Below are 20,014 nucleotides of genomic sequence, written 5' to 3'. Positions count from 1 at the left end.
TTCCTTTTGTGCTGGATCTGTCCTAAAATCTTTGATGTAGCTCTAATGCAGCTGCTATCATTTCCAGCCTGTACTGGTTCACTGGAGAGCTGTTAATTCCAATGTGACGCACGATCAACTGTTACCTTCAGAAAATTGTATTTACTTAAAATTATCATTTGCAGGCAGGTCCTTCTGAAGGAATATTCAATCTGTATAACTTCCACCTATCTATGAAATACTAATATAATTTTTATTTTATTTTTTTGGCCACCCACCCATCATGGGGGACATCTTAGTTCCCCAGCCAGGGATCAAACTGATGCTCTCTGCAATGTAAACACAGTCGTAACCATTGGACCACCAGGGAAGTCTGGAAATATAATTTTTAAATCAATGCGCTATTGTGTTTGTCCCAAGACAGTCATTTTAAGAGGGGATTATTTCTAGCCGTGTTATCTGTGATAGGTGGCATGCACCTTCTCGTAAGGTTACATCTCGTATCTCCCTGCCCTTGACCAGAGTCTGGAGCAGATCAGGAGGTGCTCCTCAGAAATGCAGGGACTGGTGAGACACACGCTACACTGCTTTCTCCTGTTTCTGTGGCCTTTGCTCTGGGCACCTCCTCTTTATTTTTGCATGAGGCTAAAGTTAAAAATAGCTCTCCTCTGACCTTCCCCTCTGTTACATTAATCTAAAAAAGAAGTTACAGTATTTGTTGGGGACGAATTTCAAGCTCCACAGTTTTCCGCTGTTGTGAAACTATCAGTGCGGCAGGGATTCCCCTGTGCTGGGTGCTTTCTCAGGCTAAGTCTCCCCACTCGTTTGACCGCCAGCGGCACCCCTCTTAAAGCTGGGTCTTGTTCTCACAGTGTATCCACTTGCTGGGATTCTTAGTCATAGATACTCTCTCATTAGCACCTGGATGGTTACCTAATCTTTCACTCTATCTGTTGATCCATTTAATGTATCTGGGACATCTGCCCACAGCAAACACTAGGTCTTTTGTATTTGATTAGCTTTTCTGTGTGTTTCCTATTTCTTACAAAGGCAGCCTGTGATCTTTATAGAAAAAGTGTCAAACAGATGTGCAAGTAGAATGTGTGGAGCATCTGTCGTCACGCTTGACGCCTTCCAGGTGGCTTTCTAACTGCTGAGGTTCTGGCTGAACCTTAGCAACAGTGTGTTCACGTGAACACCGGTGTACGTGGGAAGGGACAGTGACATTCGCAAACAAAAACAGAAAGCTGCCATTTTGCTGCCTGCCTTTGTGACCCGGAAAGTCTGATGATTCCTGTAGGAATTTCCATTTCAGTAAAATCTATGGAACAGGTACTTGTCTCTTTTCTTTCAGTCCCTGTTCACCTCCATCTCCCTATTGATTATCATCCTGAGTTTTACTTCAAGACCTCTGGGAGTAGAACCTTTCTCATTTGGCAACAGAGAGAAGGAAGGGTTACAGGCTTACGTTTGTTTCCGAGCTATTCTGCTAACCTATACATAAAAAAGAGATTTTTTTCTTTTAAACTTTCTTTTAGCTACAAGCGATATATTCCAGAAACATTGAATAAGTCCATCAGACAGAGGAACCTTCTCACCAGGATGCGGATAAATAACGTTTTCAAGGATTTCCTAAAGGAGTTTAACAACAAGACCATTTGCGACAGCAGCGTGTCCACGCACGACCTGAAGGTGAAATACCTGGCTACCTTGGAAACTTTGACAAAACATTATGGTGCTGAAATATTTGAGACTTCCATGCTACTGATTTCATCAGAAAATGAGATGAATTGGTTCCATCCAAATGATAGTGGAAATGTTCTCTGCTATGAAGTGATGGTGACTGGAAACCTGGGGATCCAGTGGAGACAGAAACCACATGTAAGTGCCGATAGGGGCTGGTTAGAGCATCCTGTGTCACATGGTGTGCTGTCTGTACTCTGCTGGTATTATCTCTGTGCATGTTCACCATCCCTGTCGGCTGAGTTTGGTTCATGGGCTAGAGACAGTGTGTCATTCACCTTTTATTGTGTCCATGTAGCAGTAGATCTAAATAGATATTTATTGAGTTCTATAGGGAAATAGAGAAATGTAGCATATACAGTATGTGATAATATATAGTAATAGCAGACATTTGGAGAATCCCATGGATGGAGGAGCCTGGTGGGCTGCAGTCCACGGGGTCGCAAAGAGTCGGACACGGCTGAGTGACTTCACACACACTTCACACAGCAGACATTTACCAAGTGTTTACCATGTACCAAGTACTTTTCTAAGCAATTTACATGGATTAACTCATTTATTCCTTAAATCTATGAACGATACTACCGTTTTCCCTACTTTATAGATAAGCAGAAAGAGGTACAGAAATTTGCCCAAGGTCATAACTAACTAACTAACTTATAACTAATAAGTGATTGTGCCAAGAATTGATTTTAGGTAATTGGCTCCTTGAAATAGGGTAATTTTTCTTGCAATCTGGCACTTCTTTTTGAAGTGTTTATTGAATGAGGCAATAGACCAGATTGGTTTAAAAGCATGGGTTTTAAAGCTAAATAGACCTGGTTCGCATCCTAGCTCCACTGTTTATATTTACATGGCCTTGGGAGGGTTACTTCATATATATCAGCCACATATTCATTATTCATCTATAAAAAGGTAACACTTACTGTACTACCTCATAGTGTTGTTGAGAAAACTGTCATTTAGCATAGAGCTTATATAATAATAAATGGTGTATAATAAATGTTCAATAAATAATTATAGCTGCTATCATCATTATTTGGGCTTCCCTGGTGGCTCAGATGGTAAAGCGTCTGCCTACAATGTGGGAGACCCAGGTTTGATCCCTGGGTCGGAAAGATCCCCTGGAGAAGGAAATGGCAACCCACTCCAGTACTCTTGCCTGGAAAATTCCATGGACAGAGGAGCCTTATAGGCTACAGTCCATGGGGTCGCAAAGAGTCGGACATGACTGAGCGGCTTCACTTCTTCTTCTACTACTATTGACATAAAGGTGAAATTTACTTTCTACTCCTGTTTTATTCTCATGCTAAAATAATGCCAAACACTTACCAAGGGCTTTCTGTGTAGTGTGGGTACTGTGTTATTAAGAACCTACCTTCTGCTCTAAGAAGCCTGTGAAGATATAAGATCTCTGTTTTATGGATGGGTAAATCGAGGCTCAAAAAGATGACCTAACTAGTTAAGTAACTGGCAGAGTCAGGATCTTATCCAGATCTCTAGTCTCCAAGACTCTGCTACACAAAATATGTAAGCTTGTGCAGACATGTATGACTCCCCAAGTTATCCAAGCATGGGATTCATACCTGCCCTTGAAAATTCCAACTTGATTATGGCTGTCTAGTCAAGAAAAGTCAGTGGTAGATTCTAAAAGGAGAAAGCCCATGCTCCTGGGGGACCTGATTGTAGATGTACGCCTAGTGGGCAGTTATTTCCGCTCCTGAATTTGCTTGTACATTATAGATTATGTAAAGAGTTTAGTCAGTGTGTCCTTTAAGGTCTTTTCCAGGGGTAGGGTCCTAAGAATCCTTGGTGGGACCTGAATAAGCCCCTGGGTGCTGACTCTCCCAGTTCCTCCATCAGTCCAGGCACTCTGGCTTTCTATTGCTTGGCTGCAAGGCCCTATGTTGTTTTGCCAGGAGTAAATGAGAAATGCCAATAGAAAATGAGAAAGCTGGCTTCACTCTGTCGCTTATGCATTTTATCAGATTGTTCCTGTTGAAAAGGAAAAAAACAAACTGAAACGGAAAAAACTGGAAAATAAACACAAGAAGGATGAGGAAAAAAACAAAATCCGAGAAGAGTGGAACAATTTTTCTTACTTCCCTGAGATCACTCACATTGTAATCAAGGAGTCTGTGGTCAGCATTAATAAGCAGGACAACAAAAAAATGGTAAGTTTCCTCCAGAAGTGATTTGGCCTGGGTTTGGTGCTGGGAGGGGACTTTGCTGAGGACAGTTATGCAGCACGTGCTCTTCAAGGTTCCTGTCCCTGAGAGAAAATCTTGTGATCATCTTGTTTAAGCCAGAAAGTCCCTGTTGCTGACATTGACATTATCAGTGTCTGTGTTTAAGTTACCTGGGTACGTTCTAGTGCCTTTCTTTGTTCTTCAAATGAAAACAGAATTTGTTATCTCCCAAAGATATTTCAGCATCAATATTCAGTTCACAAAAATTAGTGGATTTGAAAAAAAATTTGGTGAGTGAGGATTAGCATTTTCTCCCAAGGGCTCCTGCACGGCCCCTCTGCTGAGTTGGGTGGGTCAACCTGGGATGAGGTCGGTGGGAAGCCCCGCTTTGCACTTGAGCAGACTGTTGGGCCGGTGGCTGTGGCCACAGTGACAGTCCTGGTCATGGTGTCAGGCACACCCAAGTGACTCTCGGACAGAGGAAGGAGTATTCAACTTCACTTCCTCTTTTCTGGTATCACTTGAGGACATGATCTAGACAGGCAGGCCAGTTTGGCAGGGGAAGTGGGAGCCCAGCCAAAACAAACATGTTTGTGTCAGGGAAGTCACGGCCGACTGCTCGTGGAAAGGACAGGATGGGGAGACACAGTGCTCCATGCAGTGGAGGTAGTCACCTAGGGAAGTACCATGTTATGCCTAAAATTGGCAAATTTTCCTGGGTCAAAATCCTAACACTCAGTGCTGGGAAAGAATCTGGTGATGCAGTTTAGGATAAGCGGCCATCCTTTTATATCTAGAGTAATTAGTCTTTTGGGTATGCCTTTTGGGAAAGCAGTTTGGTTTGTTACTGTTTAGTCGCTTAGTCACCTCCAGCTCTTCGCAGCCCCGTGGACTGCAGCACATCATGCTTCTCTGTTGTTCACTATCTCCCAGGGTTTGCTCAGACTTATGTCCATTGAGTCGATGCCATCCAACCATCTCATCAACCTTCTCCTCCTGCCCTCAGTCTTTTCCCAGCATCAGAGTCTTTTCCAGTGAGTCAGCTCTTCTCATCAGGTGGCCAAAGTATTGGAGCTTCAGCATCAGTCCTTCCAGTGAATATTCAGGGTTGATTTCCTTTAGGATTGACTAGTTTGATCTCCTCACTGTCCAAGATAACATGTATTAAAAGGCTTGAAAACATCTACATATTCCTCCACTCAGGAAATGAGGATCTGTCTTTTAGAAACTGAGATGCAGGCAGTGGTCGATGAATGAGAATGTTTATCCCAGCAGTATTTACAGTGTCAAAAATGCTGAAACTAACCTGGATATGATTATAGGAAAACGAGGAAATAAAATACAACTCATCTGAGAAGTAGAATATTATGTAAACAAATTGCTGAATTTTTAAAAATCTGGAAGAATGCCACATAAATGGAAAACAACAGAATATGAAACTTAATGGAACTGATTATGTTTTAAAAAGTTTAAAGCATGCACATGCTCTTAGGAAAATAATCAAATATTAACAACTATTTGTTTATGACGGTATTATGAGTGATTTTAACTTTTAATTCTCCCTATCCTCCCTTTTTAAAAATAAATATACATTGATTGCCTAAGAAAACTGTAGTAAAAATGTGATGGAAGACATAGAAGAGCCCAGGTAGATGTTAGTGGAAACATGGAAAATGGCAAGAGGGAGAAAACAGAAATAAATGCTATTTATTTAGCATATTTGGAGAAGGAAATGGCAACCCACTCCAGTATTATTGCCTGGAGAATCCTGAGGACAGAGGGGCCTGGTGGGCTGCTGTCCATAGGGTCGCAGAGAGTCAGACATGACTGAAGTGACTTAGCGGTAGCATCAGCGGCATTCAGCATGTTATAGATGTAAAATCATATTGTCAGGATTTTGGCTCCACTTCCAGTGGGGAATCTGAGACTTCAGGAGAGCTGTAGAAACTTGCACAGGGTTAGCTCCAGCCTGTACTGATTTGGGTTCCAAGGTGTCCTCTTCCTCTGGGACTCTGTAGTGAGGGAGAGCTTGGCACATCTGTGGTCTGGCTGTTCAACATGGGCAAACCCTGGAGACATGGCTGAGAAGAAGGAACAGCAGCCAGTAGATGCAGGCTTTGAGAGCCTTCCCTGTCCTGTCCTAGCTGACAGAGTCAAGGGCAGCACCCAGATGGTGCACCTGTGGTCTAGGCCAGGGCTCACCCTGGCCACCTGGGCTGGCGGCTTTGTGCCAAGCTACAGTGCTTGTGGGGCTGGGGGAGGCGAGAAAAAACCCATACTCCTTGTTACTTTTTCTTTTACAAATACGAGGCCTGCTATGCGCCAGGTACTTCCTGTTGTAAAGGCTTTGCAAATACCAACTCTTTTCATTTTCTTATTGACTGTATGAGGTGGGTATTTCATTATTCCCATTTTACGAAGGAGGAATCTGAGGCACAAAAAAGCTAAATAACTCAGTCAAAGTCATACAACTGTGACATTAAATCATTTGAAATTGCCAATATTTGATAATTTTTGACAAAAAATGATAATTACATATGGTTAAATATACATAGAGACACTGAGACCTGGGTTCAGTCCCTGGGTCGGGAAGATCCCCTGGAGAAGGAAATGGCAATCCACTCCAGTACTATTGCCTGGAAAATCCCATGGACAGAGGAGCCTGGTAGGCTACAGTCCATGGGGTGGCAAAGAGTCGGACACGACTGAGCGACTTCACTTCACTTCACTGAGATTTGAACCCAGATAAACTGGCTCCTGAAGCTGGTGGGTTGACCCTGAGTAGTGCTCTTTCTCGTTTATCTCGTCCCCCATCCCTTCCCAGCCATGGGATTTCCAAGCTGTATTTTGGTTGCCGCTTTCAGGAAAGCATGATGCGACCGTGTTATCAGGTCATACCTTGATTTATTTCTTCTGTCTGCATCTTCTTGACATCTCCCCTTTCTATTCAGACTTCTGCTTTCAGAAAACTTAAGCACTTACATGGTTTCATTTGTATGTAATGGGTGAAGGGCTACCCAAGCCAGACTGCCTTGCCTTTGCTCTTTGGGGCTCTGCAGGGAGATGCTGGGTCACACCTGAGAGGAAGCACACTCAGCACAGAACCTCCTTCCTGGGTCACCGTCCCGATAGTAGTCCTGCCCTCTCTCGGCCTCCTTGGCTCACAACGCCATAACGCCTTTCCTTTGGCATCGTAGCTAATTCTCATTGTAAGCCATTTACCTCCATTCTGCTGGTTGCTTATATCCCTCTCCCCCCACCCCTTCATTGGTCTTGTCTCTGCTTTTCTCTGCCACCAGCCTTTTCTTTCTCCACTGTTATGGAAAGAGTGTTATACTCCCGTGTCATTTTGCCCTTCTCTTAAGGCTCCAGTGTGTGTTAATGTTAGTATTTTTGTGAGCCAAAGCTCTAAATCATGGCTTTACATACCTTCATCAGATGTTCCTGGTTGACCCCACAGTTCCACTCAAATAAATGGGGTTATATGATTAAGACAAAAACCTCACCTGTCTTTACCTCGGAGCATTTTTCTTCCTTCCATGAAAACTCCCTCCCTCCTCCTCTTCTCTTTCGCCTTTGCCTTTCCCGCTGTGAGTAATACTGCGCCTCCTCCAGACCCTCAGAGTTCCCTGGATTTAATCTCACAACCTCATCATTGTGTCTGGGACCATTCCTGAATTAAAATCCAGAGTTTCACCTTCTGAGCCAGCTCTGGATGGGATGAAGCACCTGTGCCTCTTTGTTTTTCTGTAAGCAGGAATAATGTGTAGCGCCAGGACCAGGCTACCACCTGCACACTCTCTGCTCTTCCTGCCTCCACTCTTTTATGTTGTTGCCACCTTGAATCAGCCTTCCTCTTCCATCTGGTCCCAGGGGCAGCTACTCCATGGTCTCATGTCTTCCACACAGCTGCTCCCCCAACATATACTATTCCTCATGAGAAAAAGGTTTGAGGTAATAGATGAAAGAGTGTGGTGAACAGTCAGAATCGTTTATAAATGCAAGGGTGCAGTTACTGTCAACAGAAGGAGCTTCCCTGTGGGGTCATGCATCTTCCATTGTGTTGAACATGAATATCTTCTCACTGTGTACCTGCCCAGAGAGTCAGCTGCTGCTTGAGATGGCAGGCGTGTGATGTAACCATGGGCATTTCTGCTCTCTTGCAGGAACTGAAGCTCTCTTCCCACGAGGAGGCCTTGTCCTTCGTGTCCCTGGTGGATGGCTACTTCCGGCTCACGGCAGATGCCCATCACTACCTCTGCACTGACGTGGCTCCCCCATTGATCGTCCACAACATACAGAATGGCTGTCATGGTCCAATCTGGTTGGTTCGATAACTTTTCCAGTTATCTTTGGTGTGAAAAGAGCAAAGAGATGGGAGGGAGTGTAGCCTTCTCAGGCATGAGTGTCATCGAGCATTAGGCTGAGCACTTCTTTGGTGCCCTTGACTGTCCCTGCCGTCCTGGCCAGGCCTTCCTGTCTCCTCTTCTCCCTTATGTGGGTGTCCTCACAGTTGAACCCCTCACCTCTCCATAGCTGACCCAGAAGCACTACATCCCTGGATCCACCGGGGTCCCTACACATCCTAACTCCTTGCTGTGCCAAACGCTCTGGGTGATTCGAGAAAGATAGCACACAGATCTCAACAGCAGATGGTGTAGTGAGAAACAGAATCCTGAGTGGGCTTGTCCTCCAGTGCCAGATGCGCAGTGAGGGTGACCAAGCCTTAGTGCTGGAAGGGGCTTTGCTGGGTATCTCATCCCACCTGCATCTCAGACACCTGTGGTGATGGCGTCCCTAGTACTTACAGGGAGGCAGACTTCAACTCCCTATCAGAAAGGTGAGCAAGTCTGCAGAGCTCCAAGCTTCTCGCTGCCTTGCTCACCTTTCTGATAGGGAGTTGAAGTCTGCCTCCCTGTAAGTTCTGTCTACTCATCTGAGTTCTGCCATTTTGAGCGGTAGGAATTCAACTTCCTCTTATCCGTGACCATCCTTCGGGCAAAGGAACACAGCTGCTGGGTTTCCTCTGAGTCTCTTCCAGACCATGGTGTATCTGCGGAAGCATCTCTTCAGCCACCTTTTGCACAAAGTGGTCCCCACCTTCTTCCTGATCCCGGGTGCCTTGTGGACTGAAAGTTTGTCAGTGGTGTGGTCCTGGCGTGGAGAGGCTCACACGCACACACACAATTGCAGAGCAAGGGCTGAGCTTTATGATAAAGCATGGCCCCTCAGATATCCCGGCTATAGTTAAGCGTCAGAGCTGTGGCACCTGCTTCTCCCCTTAGACTGGAAAGCCCTCCTTCCCGAGTCCATACAGCCACCACTTCCTTCAGGGTCACTCACATGTCACCTTATTGGTGAAGTCTTCCCTGACCACCTTATATAAAATAATGACCCCCTTCCCCCTCTGTACCCCATGCTCCCTGGCTCCTTCACTCTGCTTTATTTGCTTCCAGTGGCGTTCATTGCCTCCTGCCACGTTCAGTTTCTGTACTTTGATTCTGTCTGCCCGTGCTTATCACCCAGTGACTGGAGCCCTTGGTGCCTTTCTAACACATGTTGACCACACAGCCCCCTTATCGGCCCTCAGTGAGGAGAGCTCACTGGATGTAGTAACCTCACATGTGGATTTATTTAGCAGCTGTTTGTTCACTGCCTCCTGTGTGCGAGAGACTTCCGTCCTGGGGACACAGGAGTGTCGGACAGGCATGTTTTCTACTCACAGCTTTTCAGTTCTTGTTGATTTCTTTATTCAGTGTTTATTTCTCAGTTATTCACTTATCTATTGATAAGTGATATGATAAGCTGCTGTGAGCCAGGCATGCTCTGGTCATTGTGGATATAGCAATGAACAGAACAGCCCCAAATTCCTGCTATCCTGAGGCTTATGTTCCAGTTGTGCAGCCTGGGATGGTGGTGGAGGGACCTCTACCACAGCATCGAGGCAGCTCCATGTCCCAGCCTTGGGGGAGCTCTTCTGGCTAGAGTGGAAACGGTGTATGTGGGGAAGTCGGGGATGGGTGGGCTCAGGGCCTGGTGCAGTGGGCTGAGCCCGCTTCTCGACCTTGGAGACCTGGTCTATTTTGAGGCTTCTCAGCACCTCAGCCTGCCTCATGTCTTACATGGGAGAGGACGTTAGGACCCAGGCCAGGTAATACGAGGGGACGGTAGGCTTGAGGCCGCTGAGAGGCGTGGGCATCCCTGGGGCTTGGCATGCTTCTGTTTGGTGTGAGCTCCCTCTCTGCCTCTCTCTCCTTCTAGCACGGAGTATGCCATCAATAAGCTGCGGCAGGAGGGGAGCGAGGAGGGGATGTACGTGCTGCGGTGGAGCTGCACCGACTTTGACAACATCCTCATGACCGTCACCTGCTCTGAAAAGTCTGAGGTGAGGGGCGGGAGTCGAGAGGCCTGGGCCCCTGAGGAGTCCCCGCAGTTCTGACGCGGGTCGCCTGCGTTCCCGGCGGAGCCCACTTGCAGGCAGCCGACCCTTTGGTCCTCAAGACCCTTTGTTTCTTCCTTCAGGGAACCCGCGGCAGGGTTCTCTGTGCTCTGGAAGGTGGAATCTGGCCAGAAAACGAGGTCACACAAAACACCCGGGGGCTTAAAGTGGTTTATTTTATACTCGGCTCCATCACAGACCTGAGCTCTGTCTGTCTGTGGCATTCACTGGTACCAACTAGCGCCAGTAAGACCTATTGGAAACCTGACCTAACAGTTTTCCCCAGATGGTAGTTGCAGGCATTTTACCAGACAAATTGCAGTCTTGCATTTTAACAGGATTTCTGTTAATGACTCAGGTGTGGTTGGAAGCTGGGAATGATGTGAGAGAAATCCTAATATTTTGGCTCAGGTAGAAGCCGAATTCCTGACTTGGCCTCACTAAACCACAGTGCTTTGTGATTCATGTAATTTTTTAAAAAATACAAGGAATGGACTACTTTAAAAGAGTTTTACAGAATTAGTCCAGATAAATACACTAGTGTTGACTGGGTTCACCATGAGCTGGGAGAACTGAGATGGGTGAGGGGCCGGCAAGGTAAGAGTCAGCGTATGAGTGTACTGCAGGCCTCGGGCATGGGAGGAAAAGGAAAGGACAGTCCCTGGGGCTGGACTCAGTCAGGAGTGGAAGGGGAAGTGGTGGAAGGAACCCAGTGCTGCCAGACTCCTGGGCGAAGTCTCGAGGGGCCACTGCTCGCCTGGGGTGCTCCTGGACACCGCGGCCTTGGGGCTGATACAGGTGCAGAGGCTCAGCACCTGGCAGGCCTGTTGCTTGGCAGGATTTCTTTCTTCTGCATTCAGTCTCTGGAGGTGGAATTGACCTGGGCTGTACCGAGAATGTCAGTGATTCAGTCCCATGGTCTACCTGGTCTCAGGTTACCTGAGGAAAGCAGGAATCAGACATGCGGTCACTCCTACTGTTTGCTTCAGCTCAGCTGACGTTGTGCTGAACACTTTACCTGTATATTCTCATTAAAGCCTTACTATAGCCCTTTAAGATAAGTTGCATTATCCCCATTGTACAGATGAAGAAACTGAGGCGTCAAGATGTTAAATATCTTATCTTAGTTTACACCATAAGCAGATCTTTCTGGCCCTCATTCAAACCACTAAAATAGTGTTCTTTGTACAAAAGTTCTCATGAAGGAAAGCTTCTGCTGTACTTCCTCTCTGGGGCACCGTGCAACCCGGAAACGAGACCAGACAGCTATCTCCCACGTCCCCACAGGTTCTTAGAAGAGCTCAGTTTGAGGGAGTTCCTGGATACATTTTGCTGTAGTACTTACTTCATATGTAGTAATATTTGCCAACCTCTTTGAAGTGCTTGCTGTGCTATGCTTAGTCGTGTCGGACTCTTTGTGATCCCATAGACTGTAGCCAGCCATGCTCCTCTTGTCCATGGGGATTCTCCAGGCAAGAATACTTGAGTCAATTGCCATGCCTTCCTCCAGAGGATCTTCCCAACCCAGGTCTCCCGCATTGCAGGTGGATTCTTCACCTCTGAGCCACCAAGAAAGCCCCTATAAAGTGCTTGCTTTTTCACATGCACCTTGCCTCATAACCATAGCCACAGTGCTGAGGTCGGTGTTTTCATGGAGTTCATTCTGAGTGCCAAAATGAAGTGATGCTCTTGTGGAAGTCACTGCTGTGTGAGACTGTTTCCCTGGTGTTATTAGTAACTCCCATTTGTCAGCACCTTCTCCTGGATCTCCCTTATTAGATATTATTTCTGATATTTCTAATATTATTATTATTAGATAATATTATATATTATTAGATAATATTTACCTTTATTAGATGTTATTTCATTTATATATAATAAGCTTTTCATTTCTAAATAAATAGATTTACAGAAATGTTATGGAGATGATATGGAACTTCTGTTTGCCCTCCACCTGGCTTCTCCTATTGTTAACATCATACATACCCAGGAGAGGTTTGCCTGACCCCTTTTAAAACAAATTCTTTCTGATCATTTTCCTAAATGGCAGGTGCTGGGTATCCAGAAACAGTTCAAGAACTTTCAGATCGAGGTGCAGAAGGGCCGCTACAGCCTGCATGGCTCGGACCGCAGCTTCCCAAGCCTTGGGGACCTCATGAGCCACCTAAAGAAGCAGATCCTGCGCACGGACAACATCAGCTTTGTGCTGAAGCGCTGCTGCCAGCCCAAGCCCCGAGGTCAGTCTCTCCGAGCCAGAGGCAGGCTGCATCCCCTCGCCATGCTCCGAGACCTAGGCCAACCGAAAGGTGCTGGGCGCTTTGAAGAAAGTGGTCCTTCCGCCACTTCTAGGTGTTTTTCATTGAGTTTTGTTACACGTCTGTCCCTGGTTCAGATCCTATTCCTCGGGTGTCAGCATTTTCTGTAGAAAAGACATACACCTTTTCTCAGTGTCTCAGTTAAGCTGCAGAAAGAGGCATGTTTAGGATTAGTAAGCAAGAATTTTTTTTCTTCCTTTCAATGAAATGTCCTGAGAGTTCCCCTGTCAGTGGTTTATCTGTCAGTCTGAGAAACTGTCCTGGCACATCTTCTGTGGGCCAAGGATTATGTTAGAGGCACAGAGAAATGCACACAACTCAATCCCTGTGCCCCAAGGGACTCCAGTGTAATACAAACAAATGTTGCAGGTAAATGAGGCCGCTGTAGCATATGATCATCAGCGTAACACACACACACATATTAGGCCCTGGGGTTTCAGAGGAGAGGACCGTCAAGATCCCTGAGTCACATGGTGTGGATGGCTACGCAGAGGAGGTGGATCTTGAGCCAAGTGTTGGATAGTGAACAGTGTTGCTGGTTAGCTAAAGGAATTCCCAGCACACATGTGCAGGGCAAAGCAGAAAGCAGATGTAGACACTTCAGAAAAGCAGTAGAGGGCTAATGTGTTCGTGACATTGTACAGGAGACAGGGATCAAGACCATCTCAAAGAAAAAGAAATGCAAAAAAGCAAAATGGCTGTCTGAGGAGGACTTACAAATAGCTGTGAAAAGAAGAGAAGCAAAAAGCAAACGAGAAAAGGAAAGATATACCCATTTGAATTCAGAGTTCCAGAGAATAGCAAGGAGATAAGAAAGCCTTTCTCAGTGATCAGTTGAAAGAAATAGAGGAAAACAATAGAATGGGAAAGACTACAGATCTGTTCAAGAAAATTAGAGATACCAAGGGAACATTTCATGCAAAGATGGGCTCAATAAAGGACAGAAATAGTATGGACCTAACAGAAGCAGAAGATATTAAGAAGAGGTGGCAAGAATACACAGATGAACTATACAAAAAAGATCTTCACGACCAAGATGATCACGATGGTGTGATCACTCATCCAGAGCCAGACATCCTGGAATGTGAAGTCAAGTGGGCCTTTAGAAAACATCACTACGAACAAAGCTAGTGGAGGTGATAGAATCCCAGTTGAGCTATTTCAAATCCTGAAAGATGATGCTGTGAAAGTGCTGCAGTCAGTTTGCCAGCAAATTTGGAAAACTCCAAATTTGGAGTGGCCACTTTTTCAGTGGCCACAGGATTGGAAAAGGTCAGTTTTCATTCCAATCCCAAAGAAAGGCAATGCCAAAGAATGTTCAAACTATCGCACAATTGTACTCTATTTCATGTGCTAGTAAAGTAATGCTCAAAATTCTCCAAGCCAGGCTTCAGCAATACATGAACCATGAACTTCCAGATATTCAAGCTGGATTTAGAAAAGGTTGAGGAACCAGAGATCAAATTGCCAACATCTGCTGGATCATGGAAAAAGCAAGAGAGTTCTAGAAAAACATCTATTTCTGCTTTATTGACTATGCCAAAACCTTTGACTGTGTGGATCACAATAAACTGGAAAATTCTGAAAGAGATGGGAATACCAGACCACCTGACCTGCCTCTTGAGCAACCTGTATGCAGGTCAGGAAGCAACACTTAGAACTGGACATGGAAAACAGACTGGTTCCAAATAAGAAAAGGAGTATGTCAAGGCTGTATATTGTCACCCTGTTTATTTAACTTCTGTGCAGAGTACATCATGAGAAACGCAAGGCTAGAAGAAGCACAAGCTGGAATCAAGATTGCTGGGAGAAATATCAATAACCTCAGATATACAAATGACACATCCTTAAGGCAGAAAGTGAAGAAGAACTAAAGAGCCTCTTGATGAAAGTGAAAGAGGAGAGTGAAAAAGTTGGCTTAAAGCTCAACACTCAGAAAACTAGGATCATGGCATCTGGTCCCATCACTTCATGGCAAATAGATGGGGAAACAGTGGTTGACTTTATTTTGGGGGCTCCAGAATCACTGCAGATGGTGACTGCAGCCATGAAATTAAAAGATGCTTACTCCTTGGAAGGAAAGTTATGACCAACCTAGATAGCATATTCAAAAGCAGAGACATTACTTTGTCAGCAAAGGTCCATCTAGTCAAGGCTATAGTTTTTCCTGTGGTCATGTATGGATGTGAGAGTTGGACTATAAGAAAGCTGAGCACCAAAATATTGATGCTTTTGAACTGTGGTGTTGGAGAAGACTCTTGAGAGTCCCTTGGACTGCAAGGAGATCCAGCCAGTCCACCCTAAAGATCAGTCCTGGGTGTTCATTGGAAGAACTAATGTTGAAGCTGAAACTCCAATAATTTGGCCACCTGATGCGAAGAGTTGACTCATTTGAAAAGACCTTGATGCTGGGAGGGATTGAGGGCAGGAGGAGAAGGGGACGACAGAGGATGAGATGGTTGGATGGCATCACCAACTCAACGGACACCAGTTTGGGTAGGCTTCGGGAGTTGGTGATGGACAGGGAGGCTTGGTGTGCTGTGGTTCGTGGGGTTGCAAAGAGTCAGACTCGAATGAGCAACTGAACTGAACTGAACTAAATGTGTTCAGTGCACTTAGAAAGAAGGAAGGAGGAGGCAACTAGTGCAGACTCAGGGTCATCAGAGGCTTTGTTTGCCACGCCGTGGAACTGGGACTTTATTGTGCAGGCAGTGAGGAGTCATGGGTGGATCACGGAGTGAAATGGGTAGAAGAGGCGAGGAACTCGGCCACTTTTATTATTAATTTTTGTTGTAAATTTGCTTTACAATGCTGTATTAGCTTCTGCATTGCAAAATGGACCAGTCATACATATACATATATCCCCTTGCTCTTTTTTTGAAATTGAATTACAATGTTATATTTCTGATGTACGGCAAAGTGATTCACATATCTGTATATTTTTTCAGATTCTTTTCCATTATAGTTTAGTACAAGATGCTTAATATAGTGCCATGTGGTATACAGTAGGACTTTGTGTACCTGTTTTTACATATAGCAGTTTCTATCTGCTAATTTCAAATTCCTAATGTATCCTGACGTGCACTCCATTTCATTTTTGGTAACGATAAGTTTGTTTTCTGTGTTTGTGAGTCTGTTTCTGTTTTAGGAATAAGTTCGTTCCATATGTAAGTGATCGTATGGTTTTGTTCTTCTCTGTCTGACTTGCTTCACTTGGTCTGATAATCTCTAGGTCCATCCATGTTGCTGCAAATGGTGTTATTTCGTTCTTTTTATGACTGAATAATGTTCCATTGTGTATGTGTGTATCAGACATACATTGTGTGTGTGTGTATATTTATATATGTTTCTCTGTATTGCACATCTTTATCCATTCATCTGTCAGTGGACGTTTAGGTTGTTTCCATGCTTTACTGAGATATGTTCCCTCTCTGTCCGTTTTGAATGGATGTTGAATTTTATCAAATGCTTTTTCTGCATCTGTTAAGATGATCATGTGGTTTTTGTCTTGGTTATCTGGGTCATGAAGATCTTTTTTGTATAGTTCTTCTGTGTATTCTTGCCACCTCTTCTTAATATCTTCTGCACCTGCTTATTCCATACCATTTCTGTCCTTTATAGTGCTCATCTTTGCATGAAATGTTCCTTTGGTATCTCTGATTTTCTTGAAGAGCTCTCTAGTCTGTGTTTTAATGGAGTGTGTCTGTGAGTCTTTACATTCGTGGTGGGCAGAGGAAGCAATACCAACACAAAAAGGGGCCTGGGTGCTTGATGTTTGAATCGCTTTTTGGTCTCCTAGCAAGGCAGTGTCATTGAACTTGGTGAAAGAGGAAGGACTTGTGTGCTTGTTGATCAGATAGGGTTTCCTGCCAGCCTGAGGGTGTAACTTGCAGCCTTTGTTTTTGTGCTTGAAGATACCCTGCAAAGGTAAAAACACATCTGCCACTTGACTGTGAGACCTCAGGGTGAACTCTAACCTTAGAGCCCAGCAACCCTATTCACTCGCATAATCTCTCCTTCCAGATATGAGAGGCCGTTTTCGCTTTCCTCGGAATTAGTGGGTGCAGGCCGAGGCTGAGGAAATGGAGAGCCGCAGGCCCGGGAGGCGGGGTGGCGGCACGGGCTGGAGACGGGGATGTGGTTTCTCTGCTGGAATTTGCTGGGAGGCCGCTGGTGCAGCTGCCACCCTTGTTGGAGACTGGCAGCTGCGGCAGGAGAGGTACAGGAACAGGCCTGAACCCTCCTCTCGGCTTCTGCTGGGGCTTCTGGAGCACTGTGCCGAATGTGATGTTCAGTGTTTGTCTCTCCACTTGGTTATAAACGCTTAAGGCAGGATCTGGGTCCCACCATGATGATTCATGGGAGAGGCAGCCCCCAGCACAGAATGGGCGCTCCCTCATGTCTGTCGAGTGAATAGTTACAGTGGTAGCTACCACATTGGTGTGTACCTACTAATCCCAAGCAGTTTATCTGCATCTTTAAGTTAGCTCTTTGTAGCTATTATAAATATGAGGAAATTGAGAATCAGAGATGTTCACTGACTTGTTCAAAATCACACAACTGGTCATATCACTAGTGGCTACTCTGAGAGTAGCAGTGAATAATAATGGTGATGATAATGGCTGCTGCCGTCTATTATCACGTGAGTAATTCTGAAGTTTGCCAGGCACCGTTTGAGGTTCTTTCATGGTTTAAGTTGTTTAATTTTCATAATAATCCATAGTATATTGTTATCCATTATACTTAACCCAAGATTGCTTAGGTAGTTAGAGGAGGCATGGGAATTTGAACTCATGTTTTCTGACTCCAACCGCAGTGATCTTTCCCCTATATCACACCCTCTGCAGAGTTACAAGTGCAGTTACCAGCCCAAGACTCTGGGGTGAGAGTCAGTTCTCCTGACCTTGGGGATGGGTGCTGTGGGGGGTAGAGTGAGACTCTGCGGTATGTGGGTGGCTTTTCCACGTAGGCCCTCAGAAGTCTCTGTCTTTCCTCTGCCACCTGCAAATTAGGGAAGTGGCGCAGTTGTGAAAACTGAAGACAGTATCATTTGGTGTTTCTCAGCGCCTCAGCCCTTCTGAGCCCTGGCTTCCGATGGCCAGACCCCAGCCTAGGTTTCACACTGAAATGCACCCAAGAAACTTCATGGAATAAATAAAATCAGGCGGCCCCTCAGAATGAGTGTGATAGTCAAGAAAGTCTACCTCTCTTGTGCCTTGCCTAGTGCTGCTGCCCCTCTCCAAGTCTGAGGGTGACCGTGTTAAGAGACGGGGAACTGTTGACCAGTCACCACCGATTCTCCCATGTTCTCATCCGTGCAGTCAAATCTTGGAGCTTGATTTCTACCTCGTTCAGCTCTGACACTGAGGACTTAGCAGATCATTGCCAAAGCTGCAGGAACCAGGTGGTACAACACAGATGAGGGTGCTGACAGGTGTGACGCCGTTCATCGTCACAGGGGCTGCCAGTTATGGGGCAGTCACCTCCCACCAGGCATTGACCTCCACGAGCATCATCTCGTTTATCCCTCACAGCACCCCCGTGAGGAGCATAGCTGTGTGCCCCATTTTGTAGTGAGGAAACGGGTTCTTGGATGTTTAACAGCTTTCCCCACTCTTGATCCTAGTTCCATGTTCTCTGAAGTGGCCATGCTAATAATCGGCCCACAAACGGCCCCTGTTCCCATTCTCTTCTCTGATTTCCTCAATGGCTCTACTGCCTAAACTTTTCCCTTGGGCACCATTCAGGTGGCCCTTTCTTCATGTCTTTTCTCCAGAGTTGTCTGCTTGAACCTGATTTTTCCCAGGTAGTGGGGGTTAGAGTCAGGATAACAGAATGGAGGAGAGGAGAGTCTGAAAACTGGGGTACTCAAGGTATGATAATGGAGGAGCCTGTATCTGAACCAACTTTTGGCTCCCAGATTTGTACCCCCTTCCACTAGGGCCAGGCATGCTGTGGAGGCAAGAGTCTGGAGCCAGTCCTGAAAGCAGCATGAATCCAGAGCCTGACCTTGGGCAAATGATTTAATAGCTCTGAATCTGTTTTCTGATCTATAAGGGGATAAGAATACTATGTATCTCATAGGATTGTCATAAGGACAGGAGCTAATGTGTATAAAACTCTTCAGGACAGTGGCTGGTACAGAGAAGGTAGTCAGAAAGTATGAGCTGAAAAAAAAAACAAAACACAAATCCTGCCTGGCAGGATAGAGGATTTGAATCACTTGGCCCATTGCTCGCGGACAGTGGATGAATACTCTCACGACTGGTCCGGTCTGGAAGGTGCTTTCTTCCCTCACGATAACCTTGGAATTCAGAGTGGCTCCACGGTGGGACGGTGACTTGCATGGATTATAAATTCCCAGTTAGCCACCTGTGCTGACCCTGAGTTAGCAGATTTTGTAAGGGGTCTAGTTTGTTATTTGAATCAGTAGAATCTGGGGAATGGTCTGCTTGAAATATGAACATTCAGCCAGCAGTTCACTAAATGCCTCCTTGTTGTTGGGCACTGCTGGGAACTAGAAAGCCTCTGGCACAGCCTTCTTTTTTGGGTCACCCACCCTGTTCTTCACGGAACTTAGGTTTTTAACCCTCCTATTTTGGTTCCTGTCACTCCTGGTGTGCTTCCTCTATCCTCAGTTCTCATCCTTCAGCCCACTCCCTGTTCTTCATTCATACGTTTAACAACTGTTTACTGAGTGCCTACTGTGTACCAGGCTGTGAAGGCAGAGCAGGAAATAATATAGACACAGGCCCTACCTTATAGAGTTTCTGTTCTCAGCTTCTAACATTTCATTTCCTCCCCTGACTTATCTTCCCAGTACAGATCCTGCTGTATCAACCCCGGAGTGCCTGCCCTTTAAGAGCAGCGGCACAGGTTTTGATTGATTATTTGAATCACATTGGCTCTGTTATTAGCCTTGCTGATGAGCTCCTGGAGGGCAGGAATCGAGTACTTAGTAAATATTTGTTGAGTGACGGAACCAACAAATGCACATGTATGTGCTGAGCAAGCCCATGGCCGAGAAGATGTTGGCAACTGGGACCTTAGACCTTCCCTGCTCCCCTCAGACTTCTCTCTCTTTCTTCCATAGAAATCTCCAATCTGCTGGTGGCCACCAAGAAAGCCCAGGAGTGGCAGCCTGTCTACCCCATGAGCCAGCTGAGTTTCGATCGAATCCTCAAGAAAGATATTACCCAAGTGAGTCATTGCTGCCATACCTGGGTCCATTCCTGGCCCTGCCTCCTCACAGTGGAGAAGCCTGGGGAGAAAAAAGTCATGTTTGCAGAGACCCTGATGAACACGAGGACTTCCCTTTCATAGGTGAAACTGGTCAACGAGCAGGCGCC

The 20,014-nt window shown here is 45.7% G+C and overlaps 1 protein-coding gene across 2 annotated transcripts in view; it reads left to right on the top strand.

Moving 5' to 3' along the window:
• The window catches only part of JAK1 (Janus kinase 1), a 148,336-nt gene that overhangs the window by 111,658 nt on the left and 16,664 nt on the right, over nt 1-20,014 (top strand). For both annotated transcript variants that reach the window (XM_018045131.1, XM_018045134.1), the window contains exons 7-12: nt 1,518-1,860; nt 3,711-3,896; nt 8,078-8,235; nt 10,173-10,296; nt 12,401-12,587; nt 19,759-19,865. In XM_018045131.1, the coding sequence (XP_017900620.1) occupies nt 1,518-1,860; nt 3,711-3,896; nt 8,078-8,235; nt 10,173-10,296; nt 12,401-12,587; nt 19,759-19,865 (1,105 nt within the window). The remainder of the gene's footprint in view (nt 1-1,517; nt 1,861-3,710; nt 3,897-8,077; nt 8,236-10,172; nt 10,297-12,400; nt 12,588-19,758; nt 19,866-20,014) is intronic.

The sequence above is a fragment of the Capra hircus genome, chromosome 3 (assembly GCF_001704415.2).
Source record: "Capra hircus breed San Clemente chromosome 3, ASM170441v1, whole genome shotgun sequence".
Lineage (NCBI taxonomy): Eukaryota > Metazoa > Chordata > Mammalia > Artiodactyla > Bovidae > Capra > Capra hircus.
The sequence above is the reverse complement of the archived record's forward strand: the minus strand, read 5'-3'. Positions and strand labels throughout refer to the sequence as shown.